The sequence below is a fragment of the Psammomys obesus genome, unplaced genomic scaffold (genome assembly GCF_907164565.1).
Source record: "Psammomys obesus unplaced genomic scaffold, mPsaObe1.curated_primary_1811, whole genome shotgun sequence".
NCBI classification, from domain to species: Eukaryota; Metazoa; Chordata; class Mammalia; order Rodentia; family Muridae; genus Psammomys; species Psammomys obesus.
In genome coordinates, this window is record NW_026591086.1 from 60,167,133 (window position 1) to 60,186,667 (window position 19,535).

At 40.2% G+C, this 19,535-nt stretch overlaps 1 protein-coding gene across 1 annotated transcript in view; it reads right to left on the reverse strand.

Moving 5' to 3' along the window:
- Positions 1 to 19,535, reverse strand: part of Nalcn (sodium leak channel, non-selective) — a 273,950-nt gene that overhangs the window by 203,086 nt on the left and 51,329 nt on the right. Inside the window, exons 10-12 of the mRNA XM_055609597.1 lie at positions 17,540 to 17,682; positions 17,314 to 17,418; positions 2,815 to 2,901 (exon numbers count right to left, since the gene is read on the reverse strand). Coding sequence (XP_055465572.1) covers positions 2,815 to 2,901; positions 17,314 to 17,418; positions 17,540 to 17,682 — 335 coding nt within the window. The remainder of the gene's footprint in view (positions 1 to 2,814; positions 2,902 to 17,313; positions 17,419 to 17,539; positions 17,683 to 19,535) is intronic.

A 19,535-nucleotide genomic window follows, 5' to 3' on the forward strand; every position in this document is an offset into this window, starting at 1 on the left:
ATAAAGTTTAAAAGAACAAATCATAAATTTTCTTAAATAATTAAAGGAATTGAAAGCAGAGACAAAGCTACAGTTCAGTGAACTTAAAGAGAATGAATTTAAAAAGAAGAAATGCCTGAGTGATGCCCAAGAGAACACAAACATACGCCTGATGGAAATGATGAAGAAAATCCAGTATTTGAAAATGGAATTCAATAAAATGATAAAAACATGATAGAAACATAAAAAGAACTCAAGTAGGAACAAAGATGGAATTGAATAACTCAATAAACCAACTAGCCAACTCAAGGAAAAGCCTTAAAAACAGAAAGAATTAAGGAGATGGGAGACTATCAGGACTCAGTGATAAAGTAGGTCTACATGAAGTAAAGAAAGAATGTGAAAATTAGAAGGAAAACCACAGGAAAGAAACAAATGTGAGGGGAAAGTCCATACCTTCAAATTATAAAATAGATCAGAAAGAAGAATTTCCAGGTCAATGACATAGATCAGATCTTCAACATAATCATAGATGAAAAGTCTGCTAAACTAACATTCATACAGCTACAAGAATCATACAGAACACTAAATAGATAAGACCAAAAGAGAAACTCCCCATGGTATACTATAGTTGAAAGCACTAACTAGGAAAAATAGAGAACGGGTGATGAAAGAGGCAAGAGAAAAAATACAAGTTGCATATAAAGGAAAACCCATCAGAGAAATGGCTGATTTCTCAATGGAAACTTTGAAACCCAGAACAGCCTAAAGCAATGTATTCTATGCCTAAAAGAGCAAAATTGGCAATTTAGAGCAATGCACTCCTCCAAACATTTGCAATACAGTCCAAACTTAAAGAAAATACAAGCTGAAGAGATGAGTAACCAACAAAGAAATTGTAAGAAAAAAAGCTATCAATACTGAAACATAGTACCATCGACAACACAAAAAAGCACCAAAACAAACAATACAATTGCAACTAACACATACCTTTCAATAATTACTTTATTACCAGCATCAAATCTCCAAGTTAATGAGATAGAAAAAAAGAAAAATACAAAGTATAAATGAATCTAAGAGCTTGTTCTTTGAGAAGATAAACAAGACAGACAGACTCTTGACACAACTAACAAAAGGAAACGGAGAGGACCCAAATGAACAGAATCAGAAACTAACAGGGAAGCATTATGAGAGACACCAAAGATGTTCAGTCTATCACAAGGGATTTGAACATTTATAGACTTAAGAAACCAGTGTCCATGTGAGCTTGTGGTGTGCCAAACCCCACTGACACTAAAAGGTGAGTGTAACTGTATTTTCTTTAAGCAGAGCACCTGTGTCCATTTCGATTTCCATGACCAAATTCTTGAACTCAATGTGTCTCACATTTTGTGACCTATTCTAAAATTACATTTCCTCTCAGTTGACCTTCATTTTGCAAGTTTTCTGGTTATTTTCTTCTGAGAACTTGTGTGGTAGGACACCAGCCTCTGGGTAATGTGCCAGAACCAGAATGAAGCTGTAGTGACTGTATAAGCGAATGAGACAGGTGCATAGAAAGAAACAAAAGAGGAAAATCATGTGGCTCAGAAGAAGAGAAAGGTACAGAATATACAGTGACCTGGGATGCCAGATCCTACTTGTAAAAGGTGCATTCTTTGAACATCACAACAAAACAATTCTCATCTGAAACAGATGTTCATATAATTTTCTCAGGTTATGTGGTGGGAATGGGAGATGAATACTAGAGACGGCTTTACCTCAAAGAGAAGAAAACCCGGTTGTACGGATTGGTTTGCCAGGCCCCTAATGTCCCTTTCTCCAGCTCTCCTGCGCTCATACTACAAAGTGCAGGTTAGGGGGGACCCTGGCTTGTGGCCAGGGAAGGGAAGGCAGAAAGACAAGTCATTTCAGGGTGGACAGGAGGGGCGCTTCGCGGGCTACAGGACTTTCATTTATTTATTCTTCATTTAAAAGTTGCTGTATTAGTGATGCTGGTACAATCAAGCTAGGTTAGAAGAAAACCACAAAATAATATTTAATATTTACATTATTTATTTGGGAATAATGAACTTAACCTCCATTATTTAAACCACAGAAACAAGTAAATGTGTAACAAAGTGAAGAGGCAACATACAAAACTGGAAAAAATATTATATTAGAAAATAACAATTTCTAAATATAAATTGTAAACAGTCTTAGAAAACATTTTCAGAAAGACTAACATGGCAACAAAGCTGTTCATTGATTTGATACTGTCGAAATGATTTTCCTTGTGTGCCTTCATTCATCAAGTTTATCAAATAACTGATTGCTGTTTAGTTTTTTGTCAACTTGACAGGATTAAGGGCCATCTTGGAAGAGGGAACCTCACCTGAGAAAATGCTTCCATCAGATTGGCCAATAGACAAGTTGTGTGCATTTTCTTGATTAATAATTGTTGTGGCCGGGACCCAGCCCACTGGAGGTGGTGCTGCCCGGGTCTTGGAAGATTTAAGAAAATACACTGAATGAGACATGAGCAGCGAGTCAATAAGCAGCATTTCCCCATGGTCTCTGCTTCCGTTCCTGCCGACTGTGACTTGAATATGTGAGCCAAATAAACCCGTTCCTACCCAAATTGCTTTTGGTGAAGGTATTTATCACAGCAATGGAAAACACAGTAGTACTACTAGACACTTAACTAGTTCCTGAATACAAGGTAGAATAAAACATTGGCTCTCACCTCTTGAAAGATCATGGAAACTCTAGAGCTTGGAGCCTATGAATTTCTTTGGGTAAAATAAAAGTCAAAGATCCATGCTGAATAATTTTTAAGAATGTATCGTGCTGTACCTGTAGGCAAGCTGGGGCGCGTCCCTGGGGCTTGTTGACATCCACAGCTACCAGCTGCCAACCGCCAGTAGCGTCTTCATGGAACATCTTTAAGACAAAGAGATGAGTCAGAGATATTAAGCATGGAACATGGAGAGCTCCAGTTCTGACTGCAGCTTTCTATGTGTTTAAACATTACTGAAAATCTATCTTCTTAATGATATATATTTGGATCATGAATCATTTCAGTTATACTCATTTTAATACTGAAAACAAGTGAATAATAAATCTCTCATGAGCCATGATAATAGCTTTCATTTATTGAACAAACACTGTTATATGCCATGTAATTTCTGCCTTACATAGATTTTGCGCATGTAGCCTTATAGATATCCTTTATACAAAAAATACGTTAGTATTTTAGCTGGTTATATTAATCATCAGTTTTTATCCAAGAAATACATGTAGAATTCTTAAGCATTATGTCTTGTCTGCTTAGTATATGTAAAAAGATTTTTAAACTAGTTGGTATTTTTCATTCAGTGAACTAGACAACACTCTCATGTCAAATAGTATCATTAGTTTATCATCAATACAGGGAATGAGGCTGGCAGCTTCTCAATGGTGGGGACTGAGAGGGGGCTTAGCTGACTTTATGCACTTGTTTTAACTAGGTCACAATTAATTTGCTCAACAGAAAGTTAATTCATGTGTTTACAAAGGGAACATATAATTTATATTGCTCTGGAAGTCTTAGAAGAGATAAAATTCAAGATGCTATTGGCCACTTGAAACCTGATAACCTTGTGGCCCATAAGTTCCCACCCATCAACATTATATCCAGCTGGAAGACACTTCCCACTTACCTTGTTCCCCAGGAGTGTGTGTGTGCGTGTGCGTGTGCATGTGTGTGCGTGTGTGTGTGTGTGTGTGTGTGTGTGTGTGTGTGTGTTGCGTTTATGGTTTTAATAGCATAAAGTATAAATGAAGTTTTTCTAAATAAAGCCTTTAATCATAATAATTTACTGTTTTGTTTCTGCCCAGTCTCTTTTTATATACATAAACATCTCATTGCTCCCATTACTTGTGATTTATGTTGGTCCTACCTCCTGTTGTAAAGGTAATCATTAATGGAAATCTGAGTGACATAGTACATAGGCTCTATAATGCTTTCAAATAGCCAGAGAGATTATAAATCATTTTCAGAAGAAAAATTTTCTCTGTCATGATTTAGACAATGGGAAATAAGTACGTCTCCTCACAGGCCATGTAATATATACTTAATATTAAAATATATATTTAATACTATATTTAAACAATAGGTGCTCATTTGCAAAGATTCTTTGACCAAAGATATGATTACAAATAGTGAGTCCCAACTGTGTACTTACAGAAGTTAATTTCTCCTTAGAAAAAAAAACTTAGAAGTTATTCTTGGTGGCAGAACCAATAACCTCCTACATGAATGGGCTCATTATGAGAATATAGACAATATCGGGAAAAACAAGCTCATTAAAGTGGGCTTTAAAGACCCTGCCATGATTCTGGAATTTTTTAAGGGCAAATGTCAAAGCCTATTCTGTCAGTCACTGGCTAAGAACTCTCTGTGATCCTTCCTATACTGTCTTGTCAGGCACAAAGGACCCCTGGGGCTAATATTTCCTTTCATTGGTGGAAAACTAATTTTCTCTGTTAAATTATTTTTCCAGCAGACCAAAATAAAATGGATCAATTTAATTGTCAGCAAAATAGTTCTCTGAAGAATAGTTCCCTTGTGTATGAAATAAATTTACAGAAATGCAAACAAGCCCCGCTTTCATTAGCTCTCACATCATACAATATTTAGATTGGTTGATATGATTTTTGTAGATCCTTGAGGCTGGAACAGGGCTGGCTAGCAGATACGAGAATCCCAAGGACTAAGATCTCTGGGGCAATGATGGGTACGACAGCACTCATTCTTTGTCTGTCTTCCAGTATCTGGGCATTTTTTGAGGTCACTAAGCCTCCAACAGAAGGACAAGCTTCTATCCTCTCCTGCAGCTCATATTGACCATAGCTCACAGGATGTAAGCACAGCTTTCTTGTTCTTCCTGTGTTTCTTTTCTGCTGGCCTGTATACATATCTGAGAGTTACAGCTACAGGAGGTATTGTAGTCTGCTATGAAACTGTGGGAAGGGAAACTGTCAAGTAGAACAGAAAGGTGATAGTGGGTGGGCAAGCCCAACCCAACTGATCTCCTTCAACTTTATCCATAAAGGACATAAATCTACATTATCTAAGCTACATATATATTGTGCATTTGGCATACACAGTGGAATATACACTGTTGGTTTCCATGTTTTAAGCATGTGACTTTCTTATCTAGTTATATTTCTAAAATTTTTATTACTAAGCACCTAGAGATGTGTATGAGATAATGAAAAAGAATTAACCAATATCCAAAGAGATAACCACTAGTGACATTTTTTTCTCCCCTCCCTATCCCACCCTCTCTCCCCTTTCTGCATGCATGCCCCTCCCCAAGTCCACTGATAGGGGAGGTCCTCCTCTCCTTTCTGATCTTAGTCTATCAGTTCTCATCAAAAGTGGCTGCATTGTCCTCTTCTGTGGCCTGGTAAGGCTGCTCCCCCCTCAGGGGGAGGTGATGAAAGAGCAGGCCAATCAGATTATGTCAGAGGCAGTCCCTCTTCCCATTACTATGTAACCCACTTGGACACTGACCTGCCATGGGCTACATCTGTGCAGGGGTTCTAGGTTATCTCCATGAATAGTCCTTGGTTGGAGTATGAGTCTCTGGGAAATTCCCTGTGTTCAAATTTTCTTGTTCTGTTGCTCTCCTTGTGGAGTCCCTGTCCTCTCCAGCTCTTACTATTTCCCACTTCTTACATAAAATTCCATTCACTCTGCCCGACAGTTGGCCATCAGGCTCAGCATCTGCTTTGATAGTCTGCAGGGCAGAGGCTTTCAGAGGCCTTCTGTGGTAGGTTCCTAGTTTGTTTCTTGTTTTCTTCTTCTGGCTTTCAGAGGCCCTTTGTAGCAGATTCCAAGATTGTTTCCTGTTTTCTTCTTCTTCTGGTGTCCATCCTCTTTGCCTTTCAGGATGGGGATTGAGTGTTTTAGTTAGGGTCCTCTCTCTTGATTAGTTTCTTTAGATGCACAGATTTTAGTGGGTTTGTCCTATGTTGTATGTCTATATGAGTGAGTATATACCGTGTGTGTCTTTTTGCTTCTGGGACAACTCACTCAGGATGATCCTTTCCAGGTCCCACCATTTACCTGCAAATTTCATGATTTCCTTATTTTTCATTGCTGAGTAATATTCCATTGTATAGATGTACCACAATTTCTGCATCCATTCTTCAGTTAAGGGGCATCTAGGCTGTTTCCAGCTTCTGGCTATTACAAATAAAGCTGCTACAAACATGGTTGAGCAAATGTCCTTTTTGTGTACTTGAGCCTCTTTTGGATATATGCCTAGGAGTGGTATGGCTGGATCTTGAGGAAGTGCTATTCCTAGTTGTCTGAGAAAGTGCCAGATTGCTTTCCAGAGTGGTTGTACAAGTTTACATTCCCACCAGCAGTGAAGAAGGGTTTCCCTTTCTCCACAACCACTCCAGCATGTGTTGTCACTTGAGTTTTTGATCTTGGCCATTCTGATGGGTGAAGGGGAAATCTCAGGGTTGTTTCGATTTGCATTTCCCTAATGGCTAATGAGGTTGAGCATTTCTTTAAGTGCTTCTCTGCCATTCGGTATCCTCTATTGAGAATTCTCTGTTTAGCTCTGTTCCCCATTTTTTAAGTGGATTACTTGGTTTGTTGCTTTTCAGCTTCTTTAGTTCTTTATATATACTGGATATGAGTCCTCTGTCAGATAAAGGGTTGGTGAATATTCTTTCCCAATCTGTAGGCAGTCACTTTGTTTTGATGATGGTGTCCTTTGCTTTACAGAAGCTTTTCAGTTTCATGCTGTCCCATTTGTTGATTGTTGCTCTTAGAGCCTGTGCTGTTGGTGTTCTGTTCAGGAAGTTTTCTCCTGTACCAATGAGTTTTAGGGTATTCCCCACTTTTTTTCTAGCCAATTTAATGTGTCTGGTTTTATGTTGAGGTCTTTGGTCCACTTGGACTTCAGTTTTGTGCAGAATGATAAGTGTGGATCTATGTGCATTTTTCTACATGTAGACATCTAGTTGGACCAGCACCATTTGTTGAAGATGCTATCTTTTTTCCATTGTATGGTTTTGGCATCTTTGTCAAAGATCAGGTGTCCATAAGTGTGTGGGTTTATTTCTGGGTCCTCTGTTCGGTTCCATTGATCCACCATTCTGTTTCTATGCCAGTACCATGCAGTTTTTAAAACTGTTGGTCTATAGTACAACTTAAGATCAGGGATGGAGATACCTCCAGAAGAACTTTTATTGTAGAGGATTGTTTTAGCAATTCTGGGTTTCTTGTTATTCCATATGAAGTTGAGAATTTTTCTTTCCAGGTCTTTAAAGAATTGTGTTGGTAATTTGATGGGAATTGCATTGAATCTGTAGATTGCTTTTGGTAAGATGGCCATTTTTACTATGTTAATCCTGCCAAGCCATGAGCATGGGAGATCTTTCCATCTTCTCATATCTTCTTCTAATTCTTTCTTCAGAGACTTGAAATTTTTTTCATACAATTCTTTGACTTCCTTGGTTAGGGTTACTCCAAGGTACCTTATGTCATTTGTGGCTATTGTGAAGGGTGTTGTTTCCCTAATTTCTTTCTCAGCCGTTTTGTCTTCTGTATACAGGAGGGCTACTGATTTTTTTTTTGAGCTAATTTTGTATCTGGCCACTTTGCTGAAGGTGTTTATCAGCTGTAGAAGTTCCCTGGTAGAGGTTTTGGGGTCACTCACGTATACTATCATATCATCTGCAAATAGTGATAATTTGACTTCTTCCTTTCCAATTTGTATCCCCTTGATCTCCTTCAACTGTCTTATTGCTCTAGCAAGGACTTCCAGAACTATGTTGAAGAGATATGGAGAGAGTTGGCAGCCTTGTCTTGTCCCTAATTTCAGTGGGACTGCTTTAAGTTTCTCTCCATTTAGTTTGATGTTGGCTATAGGCTTGCTGTATATCGCCTTTACTATGTTTAGATATGTGCCTTGTATACCTGATCTCTCCAATACTTTAAACATGAATGGATGTTGGATTTTGTCAAATGCTTTTTCAGCATCTAGGGAGATTATCATGTGGTTTTTTTTCTTTCAGTTTGTTAATATGGTGGATCACATTGATGGATTTCTGTATATTGAACCACCCTTGCATACCAGGGATGAAGCCTACTTGGTCATGGTGGATGATATCTTTGATGTGTTCTTGTATTCGGTTTGTATTTTGTTGAGTATTTTTGCATCAGTGTTCACGAGGGAGATTGACCAGAAGTTCTCTTTTTTTGTTGGGTCTTTGTGAGGTTTAGGTACCAGGGTGACTGTGGCTTCATAGAATGAGTTTGGTAATGTTCCTTCTGTTTCTATATTGTGGAATAGTTTGAAGAGAACTGGAGTTAGCTCTTCTTTGAAGGTCTGGTAGAATTCTGTGCTGAAGCCATCTAGTCCTGGGCTTTTTTTTTGGATGGGAGACTTTCGATGACTGCTTCTATTTCCTTGGGGGATATAGGACTATTTAATTGATTTACCTGGTCCTGATTCAGCTTTGGTAAGTCAAATCGATCAAGAAAATTGTCCATTTCATTTAGATTTTCAAATTTTGTTGAGTATAGACTTTTGAAGTAAGTCCTAATGGATGTTTGGATGTCCTCATTGTCTGTTGTTATGTCCCCCTTTTCATTTCTGATTTTGTTGATTTGGGTGGTGTCTCTCTGCCTTTTATTTAGCTTGGCTAAGGGTTTGTCGATCTTGTTGATTTTCTCAAAGAACCAGCTCTTGGTTTCATTGATTCTTTGAATTGTTTTATTTGTTTCTAATTGAGTGATTTCAGCCCTGAGTTTGATTATTTCCAGCCGTCTACTCCTTTTTGGTGTGTCTGCTTCTTCTTTTTCTAGGGTTTTTAAGTGGGCCATTAAGTTGCTTGAATGAGCTGTCTCAAATTTCTTCTTGAAGGCACTTAGTGCTATGAACTTTCCTCTTAGCACTGCTTTCATTGTGTCCCACAAGTTTGGGTATGTTGTGTCTTCATTTTCAGTGAGTTCTAGAAAGGCTTTAATTTCTTTCTTTATTTCTTCCCTGACCCAGCTGTCATTTAGTAACAAGTTGTTCAGTTTCCATGTGTGTGTAGGCTTTTTGCTATTTCTGTTGTTGTTGAAGTCCAGCTTTATTCCATGGTGATCAGACAGGATACAAGGGATTATTTCAGTCTTCTTGTATCTGTTGAGGCTTGCTTTGTGACCAACTATGTGGTCTATTTTAAAGAAGGTTCCATGAGGTGCTGAGAAGAAGGTAAATTCTTTTGTGTTTGGGTGTAAGGTTCTGTAAATGTCTGTTAGGTCCATTTGATTCATGACCTCTGTTACAAACATTGTTTCTTTGTTTAATTTCTGGTTTGTTGACCTGTCCTTTGTTGAAGAGTGGGGTGTTGAAGTCTCCCACTATTAGTGTGTGTGGATCTATGTGTAGTTTAAGTTTTATCAATGTTTCTTTCACAAATGTGGGTGCCCTTGTATTTGGGGCATAGATGTTCAGGATTGTGATGTCTTCTTGGTGGAATTTTCCCTTGATGAGTATGAAGTGTCCTTCCCCATCTCTTTTGATTAATTTTGGTTGAAAGTCTATTTTACCAGATATTAGAATGGCTACTCCCGCTTGCTTCTTGCATCCATTTGCTTAGAAAGCAGTCTTCCATCCCTTTACCCACAGGTAATGTCTATCTTTGTGACTTAGGTGTGTTTCTTGTATACAACAGATTGCTGGGTTTTGTTTAGGCATCCATTTTGTTAGTCTGTGTCTTTTTATTGGAGAATTAAGTCCATTGATGTTGAGAAAGATTAATGACCAGTGGCTATTAGATCCTTTGAATTTGATGTTGGCTGTGGTCATACAGTTGTGTGCTTGGTTGCTTTTTGTTTTACTGTAGTGAGGTTATTTATTTCCTGTGTTTTCTTGAATGTAGCTAGTATTCTTGGGTTGTATTTTTCCCTTCTAGTGTCTTCTGTAATGCTGGATTTGTTTGTAGGTATTGTTGAAATTTGTTTTTGTCATTGAATATCTTGTTTTCTCCGTCTATGAGGACTGAGAGTTTTGCAGGGTATAGTAGCCTGGGCTGACATCTGTGTTCTCTTAGGGTCTGCATGATATCCGTCCAGGCCCTTCTGGCTTTCATAGTTTCTGTTGAGAAGTCAGGTGTGATTCTAATGGGTTTGCCATTATATGTTACTTGGCCTTTTTCACTTGCAGCTTTTAGTATTTTTTTCTTTGTTGTGTATACTTATGGTTTTGATTATTATGTGGCGGGAGGATTTTCTTTTCTGGTCTAATTTATTGGGTGTTCTGTAGGCCTCTTGTATTCTTATAGGCCTCTCCTTTAAGTTGGGAAAATTTTCTTCAATGATTTTGTTGAAAATATATTCTGGGCCATGGAGGAGGGAATCTTCTTTTTCCTCTATTCCTATTATTCTTAGGTATTGTCTTTTTATGTTGTCTTGGATTTCTTGGTTGGTTTGTGTCAGGAATTTTTTAGATTTAACATTTTCTTTGACAGATACATCTATTTCTTCCATTGTATCTTCCACGCCTGAGATTCTTTCTTCCATTTCTTGTAGCCTATTGGTTATGCTAACCTCTGTAGTTCCTGCTTTCTTCCCTAAGTTCTTTCTCTCCACAATTTCTTCCATTTGTGTGTTTTTTAATTTTTCCAATTCTATCTTTAGGTCTTGAGCCATTTTGTTGGTTTCCTTCACCTGTCTGACTGTATTTTCATGTTTTTCCATCAATTCCTTCACCTGTTTGTTTGAACAATCCTCTGTTTCTTTTATTTTATTCAGTGATTTAAGCATTTCCTCTCTAAAGGCCTCAAACTGTTTGGCTGCAGCTTCCTCTATTTCTTTTCATATTTTATTTGTTTCCTCTGTTATCTTCTTCATGAGCATAGATGTTAGGTCATCTTCTTGAATTTCAATTATGCTGGGGTGTCTAGGGCTGTTTGCCCCTGGATAACTGGGTTCTGGAGATGCCATATTGCTCTGGCTTTTGTTGGTTGAACTTTTACACTGTCCTCTACCCATTGGGCTATCTTAGGTGTTTGAAGTTAGTTTCTGGTTGTTCCTGGACTCCTGTGGTGGAGAGAATCCCTTTGGCAGAAAGATGGTTTTTCCTGAAGGAAGCCTTCTCAGCTTTTTGGGTATAGTCACTGGATGGCCGGTGTTTTTCAGGAGTTGCTACAGCTCACCGCAGGCATAGAGATCTGGGTGGTAACTGTGGTCCTGATTAGTTGAGAGGGCTCTCCTCTCACCGAGAGAAGTCCTGGAGACAGCTGCCCTCCTTCTGGGTTTCTTGCTGTAAATTTAGTGATCAGCTGCTGTGACCTGTGTGTCCCGTGGTTTGGTCGGTTTTGTTAGGGATAACTGGTTGCCCCTTGGAGCAGTATCTGGGGGTTGATCTCAGGGTTCCCGGTGGTTTGTAGGTCTGAGGTTGGGGCTCTGTGCCCCAGAACCCAAGAGGTAATCTGTGGCGGGTGAGTACTGCTCTCCTGGTAATAGCAGGCTCTCTGGGGCACAGCAGTTCCCTGGGTTGGGCCAGTCTGTGGGACCTTTATACTGGGTTGCCAGTCCCCTTTGCTTTGTTCCTTGTTCCTTGTGAGGGTTTCTCCAGACAGTAACTCTAAGACTCTGGTGTCTTGGGGCACAGAGTTCTGTCTGTAAGGAGTAGTTGGTACAAAGCAGGTCTCTGGGCTGGCAGCACGTGCGCCTGCCTGCTAGTCTGCGGGAGCTGGGTTCCCAATAACTCTGTGCTCCCTGCTTGGGCCCATATCCGTGATGGCTGGGCGTACTCGCCTGTTTGCGATCTGTGGTCTGCGAGATTTTCCCCAGGCAAAGCCTAGGTGACCCAAGCAGCACTTTTTTTTCCATCCCTGTGGGGCCCTCTCTGGACAGGGATTCTCAGTCTCTGTTGCACTGGGGTGCGCAGCTCGTCTGTACCAGTGAGCTGGGCGCGCAGCCGCTCAGGTGACCCAAGCAGCACAGTTTCTTCCTTCCCTGTGAGGCCCTCTCCAGGCAAGAATTCCCAGTCTCTGTTGTATTGGGGCACGCAGCTCGTCTGTACTGGTGAGCTGGGCACGCAGCTGCTCTCTGCATGGTGGGAGCTCAGTTGTGATGGCGGCGGGTACCCGAGGTCCTTGAGACCTTCCAGGGAAAGACTGGGTGACCCGTGATCAGACTCGCAACTTTCCTTCCCCATGGAGTTTTCTTGCGACTGGGACTCCCAGTCTCTGGCACCCTTGTGCCCATCGATCAGCCTGGGAAAGTGATTGGGAGCTGAAGCCTGGAGACCCAATGCCAGCGTTACCCGGGTTCTCTTCTGGGTTCTGGCTGTGAGGCCCAAGAGTGGACCCGACCAATTCCCATGCCGTGGGAGCCTCCCCTCACCTGGGAAACATGATTGCTGTAGTTTTAGGGCCAGAGTTCAGTCTCCTGGTCGCTGCCCGGAGAGTGCTGTCCTGCTTCTCAGACACAGTGCTCTCCCGGCGCTGCCATCTTGGCTCTCCTCCACTAGTGACATTTTAAACTTCCAGGAACTTAACACGTCTGTGCATGCATGCACATCTGCATACACACGTGCACATGTGCATACACACGAGATCTTTTTGTACTAGCAGGTTGTCCATAGATTCTCACGCCAATAAAGTCCAACTTAGTACAGTATAATCCCTAATATAGTATCGATGTTTAGAATTTGCTTGGCTTCCTGAAAATTGAACCCAGAATTTTGCCCATACTGACAAGGACTTGATCACTGAGCTTCATCCACAGCCCTTTGATTTTTTCTATACCCTCCAAAACATCCTCAAATACAATCCTTTGATTATTGTCTAAAGTCTGAGGATAAATTCATAGACACGGATCTCTTTGATTAAACAGTATGCATGCTTTAAAGCCTTTGGTAGGTACCGCTTGCCTGTCTTTTGGACGAGATGTTCCAATTACACTTGTTAAAACAATAGCTGGGAAGGTCCTTGTCATCCAGCAGTAGGCGCTGCCTTTTTCAGAACAGCAACGTAGGCATGGGACTAGAGCCTAGAGGACACATTCACAGTGGCCAGCAACAACTAACTAAAGGAGGAAGCACCTCTCATTGAGTAAAAGTAAAGAATGGGCAACCTGAATGGAGGCTAATGTTTCTTACAATTGTCCATCTTTGTGGTTTTTAAAATCTGCAATGTATATTGCTGTGGGAATCAGTAAGATAGTTGGTAAAGTCACTCTATTTCATGTCACAGCTGATATATTTCAATATTTCAAGAAGATGGTATCAGTGAGTGGGGGGCATTATCCATCATAATATAATGGACACCCCTGAACACTCTCCTTTTAGTACAAGCATTTGGGAAAGCATGAGGACTCCAGCCCAGTGAACTAGCTCAGGCTTGTAGATTTGAAAATGTTAGAATTTTGTAAAGGGCAGCCTGGTTTACAAACCAGTTAAGAATTCTATTTTCTCTATGGACAAAATATTATCCCAGCCATCAGGTTAACCCTTGAGGTGAGGTAAGAAAAATAATATTATTATTAGGGGGAATTCTGAAAAAGTGATTTAGGCATGGAAGCAGGGGCTAAGACTCATAGCCAAACTTTGGGCAGAGTGTAGGAAATCTTATAAAAGAAGGGGAAGATAGAAAGACCTTGAGCTCCACAAGGAGATCAACGGAGCCAAAAAGTAAAACTATAAATAAATAAATAGACAGATAAAAAACCTGAGCCCTAACCAAGGACAATGCCTAAAACCCCTGCTCAAATGTAGCTCATAGACTCAGTCTCCAAGTGGGGTCCCTCATCTCAGAACAAAGCAGAAAAAAATCAGCAAAAGAATGCATTTACTGAGTCACTATTGCAAAGCTTAATTTTCAATCCTGCATTCCTGTGGTAAATGCTTCACCCCTCCCCCATACTTCTCACGGAAGGACTCACTCTTGCGCCATCCCAAGACAGTCCTTCTCTTACTGCACCCTTCACTATCTTCTCACACATCTGAGTGATGCCTGTTCATGAAGAAACTGCCAGCTTTTGGGACACAGAACTTTTTCCCTCAAGTTGATCATTAGGTTATGCATAAGTTTCTTTTCTTTTGGGTGAATCAGTTCTTTCCATCTTTGCTCATGTGTCTTTCATTTAGGTCTCTTTGCTTTTCTTGCTGAGCACCACATATTCTCAGAGAGTTTGATTTAGGCAAATTCTGAGGATGTTGACAGGAAGGCAAGAAAGGAGCGACTCAAAATCATCCTTTTACTTGCATCAACTCTACCCTTACCCGTCTTCTAGCTTTTTAAAGAATAACAATTCAGATTGTGTCTGTCAGCAAAAGTGCCCAGTTCGGGTGACAGACTCAGGGATGCTGTTCTCTTCACATAGCATAGTGCTTATTTGCCAGAACTTCAAAAGGACATCATGGACCACCACTCCTTATGACAAGAGATGTGCATGGCCTGCCTCCCTGTGTCCTCTCCTGGTACTTGTCAGTGTGGCCTGGGGCTTTGATGGGTTTTCAGTTCTATTCTGGACTAGGTGGGATCATCTCATCTCTAGCATGTGCCAGTCTAGGAAAGAGATGGCAGATATGTAGGTAGGTGTTTGCTGTCCTAGCTCATGCCCACACATATTACCATCCAGTGTTAGGGCCACATCCTCAAAAAGAGAAACACGGGAAATTCTATTGAGGACAAGGTATATTCTGAAACAGGAATGTGAACCTCTTGCCCTGGACACCGGTTCATTTCTGAGTGTGTGACAAGTTATCCACACCAAGAGCCATGCAGGATGCAGGTACTGCCCCCGGTACTGCTCAGACAGGTACATGACAGGAATCTGAAAGGATCACCTCTCGGCTGCCTTTATTTTCCTGGTGCACACCACAGCATTCTTCACACAAATGTTTGCAAGAAATATTTCATTAATTTGTTTCTATGTGGATTCTCAGACATTTGTATCTCAGGCTGGCCTCAAACTTCAGATTCTTCTGCCTCTGCCTCCTTCAGCAAACGCTACCTACACGCACCACCAGAACCCAGCTCTCAGAGATGCTGGGTAGTGACCACTCAAACAAACAAACAAACAAACAAACAAACAAAATTGTTTTGATATTTTAAAGAAAAAAATTATCACAGATTCTATTTTGCCTCTGAAATATCAGGGCCAATTCCCAGTGAACTGCCTGTATCTAAAGGTCCACTTTATCCTCAGAATGTACACGTGTGTATCTAAGTGTATACACATGTGTACATTTCCACCCACATGCTGGTCATAGGAAGCTCACATTCCTAGAGGCATGGCCAAGTCCAATATTCTCAGTCCTTTTTAGCTCATTGGCAAGAAAAAAACATTGAACATTAATTTCCCACATAATAGATGAAGGCAAAAAAAATTTTATGTCCAAAAAGCTGTGTACCATATAGTAATCATCATGATTTTATCACTATTTAGTCAGAATTAGACACTTGTGATTTAGTGCTTTAAACCAGTGAAAGAGCAGCCCAGGCTCTGAGTTTGGTCAGATTTTTACAAGTGCAGCAGTCATGGCAAATGTTCTGTCTCCCTTCTGTACACACAAAAGCTTCTGAGTCCTCTTGCAAGCGGTGACTGAGGGTAGGCGGAGCCTAAGGCCTGTTGCTAGGCTGCCTAAGCAGTGTTTTTCCAAGAGGCAGCCTGCAGGAGCTCTGGTTGCTTAGCAACCAGGTCCTCAGCCATACCATTTTCCTTAACGAAGGTTTCTCAAAGCTCTCTGCATGATTACCTCTGCTGAGCACCCAGACTCATTCCCTCTTGAAATCCTGACTTATGCCTCCACATTAAGTGCAATTTTGCATCAAAATAATTTTTTTATATGACTTTGTTCAAAAATTTAACATTTCTCTTCTCTTGTAACTGCTGGCTGGTTTGGTGCTTTACTTTTCCAGCTGTGATTTTATCTGTCAGATTTACCTAATAAGCAAAAATTTTAGGGACATATTAGGCCTTCGCCTGGGAGCACTGCACGTAAGAGCTGCATTCATAGCTTTATGTGCCATTATATCTCAATGTCTGTCACGGAGACCATGCCTGTCAAGAGGCTGTCCCCTCAGGAAGGACCTGAAACTTTGATACACCTCACAGTAGGCCAACGGGGCAGACAAAAAGTAGATCTTCCTGGATGGATTCCTTGAAAGTGCCACAACGTGGCATCTGTGATAGAACCTATGCAGCATATTAATTTCTTTACATGAACGTTTGAAATCATTTTGACATGGTTTCCCTTGTACCAAAGGCTTAGGGTAATTCTGATATCTATGTCATCATAAATGTCAGCTTCTTATGTTTAATGACGCTTGAACATTGTATTGCTAAAAGTTTAATCAAAAGGTTTTCAAAATAAAATTTTCATGTTGAGCTTTCCATAGAGACCTTCCCACCAACAGATATATAAACACTTGCAAACTTACTTTTCATTATTTAATCGCCAAATAATTGTTATAAAATTGAATTGTTTCTTTTTTAATTTTGGATTTTCTTTTTCTCTCCTTCTATTCATTCTAGAAGACATGTGAGTCTGTCCTTCCTGTTTCTAAGCAGCAAAATGTGAAAACAAAAACAAGCAAGTAAACAACAGGATTTCAGAATGTCCCATGCATAGTTGAATGCTCTGTTGCTTTTGTATGTTTCAGACCAGCTTTAGCTTCTTGGGAGAAGCAATGCACATTGAATGTCTGATGACTTTTCAAGAACCGCCGGCCTGCAGTGGGGACTGAGGGTGTTCTTTATAGTTCCTTGATTGGTTTGTTCTGAGTTAAATAGTTCCAACACCAACACTTCGAATCTCTGTATAAAGACCACTGGAGAGGCTTGAGGTCACACTAACAAAGGTTCATAGAAAAGGAAATTTTCCGTTGTTATATTTACTCAGGAAGCCTTTGAGGACTTGTGGTCCTGGAATCAAATCAAAGGTCCATAGTAAGCACAGTTGGCAACTTTAGTTTTGTGTTGAAACCATCAATGGCATTTTTAAGCAACTAGATGACTTTCACCACAGCCCAGCAAAGGTCTGGGATGATTATTCTGTCTTTGGACCTGTTAATTTGTATTTGCAATCTACTCTCCCACTGCTCCATATTGCAGCAATGAACATTCTGTTCATACGAAACAATGCAGCTATAGTATTCATGTGTCTGAATGGCCAAACTAAGAAGACTATGAGAACCTTGGCCTCATCACATCTGTGTTTGGAGGAAGGAGAGTAAACATGAAGGAACACAAGTATTCAAGCAGCATTCCCTGGGGCTTCACAGCTATGAGCATGGGATGTACCTGAGGCAGAACGGACTGTGATCATCCAGCTAAAGCCATACCTGTGTGGTGGCAGTGGAAGTTGTGCTGCCCCGAGTCCCCCACATTTGTTGAAATTGTACTCTGATTTCTGCAAACGTCTCAATGATGACAGCAATAAACACATTCTGCAAGGAAATGACAAACACTGGCGATGAAGTAGCCTGTTGATCAATAAAACTAAAATGAAAAAAAAGACCCGCCAAGAATCACAAAATATGTGATCTCTGAACACAGTCTTTCCAGTACCTTTACAAGCCAGGCAAGGAAGAAAATCAGTGTGATGAAGTAGAAGTAGGAGCGCCAGCGTGGAAAACTGTCGATTGCTCTGTACATGAGGAATACCCAGCCTTCTTGAGATGAAGCCTCATAGACTGTGAATATACTCGTGCCTGTGAGGACAGGACAACAGATGGAACCACCACTGGCTTTTCAGACAACCAATAGTTATTCATGCTCATTGTCTCTATAGCAGAAGTTCCTCTAAGAGGAATTAAGTTTATGTGTAGCATTTTGTATTCTTATGATTTGGTAAAGTTGTATCTGACTGCAAGCCATGGTGATTTTAGTATCACTAACAACAGCAGGGTTTTGTGTCTTTACATGTTTAAGGCATTTAGTACATGGGAAATGAAACAAATGTTAAAATGGGTAGAGGATACTTTGAAAATTGTGTGGCATGGAACCTCAGTGCTTGAGGCTTGGTACTTTACAGATGTTAGAAACACCTGTCATACCTTTAATAAGAATGAAATGAGAAGGCACTTTCTCCTGGGGACTTAACTACCTTGGTTTCCAGTGATTATTGGTGGAACTCGCCTCAAGACTCATGATGCAGGACTATAAATTATCCTATAGCACCTTGCAGAATTAGGAGCTAGCATATCTCTGAACATACTTCTGGTAATGACAATGAAGTGTATAATACCTGGTTAGCTATAGAACACCTGGTTTAAGAGAACATGGGATATGTTTTATTCTGTAAATACAATGAGATGCTTTACAGAGACTAAAGCATGTCTATTCAAGCAGTCATATTCAAGGATTCATAATGATAGTTTGGAGAAATGGTATTGACCCATCTCTCTGGAACAAGTTTCTGGATGTCTAACTGACAGCATCATTCCTTTTAACTCAATGACCACTGTGTGCACCATTTCTTTTCCTGTGGGGATTAACTGGCAATTTCTGTAAAGCCTTGATAATGGAGTATGATGAGTTCTAAAGACACTTTAGGCACTACCACCATCAACACAGACTAGAAACATCCTGTTCAATAATAACACTTTGTGAGAAAACATAAAGTCTGCGGTGTACTTAAAGTTGTCTGTAAAATGAGTATGATGTGTATCCTCATAAGACTGATCGGTAAACGACTCCTAAGTTCAACCTTCATGAAGGACTTAAATTATTGTGGAATATAATCGCTAGTCACCAGTGAACATTCTATTTATAAGAAACAATGCAGTTATGGTATTCATGTGTCTGAGTGGCTAAACTAAAAAGTCTGTAAGAATCTTGGACTCATCATGTCTATGTATGGAGGAAGAAGGATGAACATGAAGGAACACAGTGTTCAGAAGAAATGCAGGGATATCAGGTGGAAAGTCACTGCAAATGTAGACTGTGAGAAATAGAAGCATGAAAGAAAACCAGAGAGAAGGGAAGAGGAGTCCTACCTGGTGAAATTTCACTACAAATCACTTTATGTATAATATTATTTGTGCAGAATGTCACTTGCTTTATGTACTACCTCTATTTTTAAGTGCAGTTTTTAGATTTATTTTGACAGATATTTAATTGCCTTGCATAAAATGGCACTGCATTTTAATATACATTTATAACATAACAATAAAGTGAGGGCAATTCTCATTCAGATGAGCTTTCTTTTAGCTGTTTAAGATAGAAAATTAATTGTTGGCTGGCATATATGGGTGGTAGAGGCAGAAACCTGATGAGTTCCATGTCTGGAACCAATGTAAAGAAGGCTCATATAGAGGTGGGCCTCTGTAATTCCAGAATGCTTGTGAGATGGAAGGAGAGGCAGAATTTCCCTGAAGCTGGAGGACCAGCTAGCCTGAAACACACAGTTTAGTGACAGAAACAAGAAAGTTACTGTCTCAAAGCAAGGGAGATGGAGAAAACTGTCTCCCAAAAGTTGTCCTTTGTTCTCCATGTTTGTGCTGTGGTGTGTATTAACACACACACACACACACACACACACACACACACACACACACACACA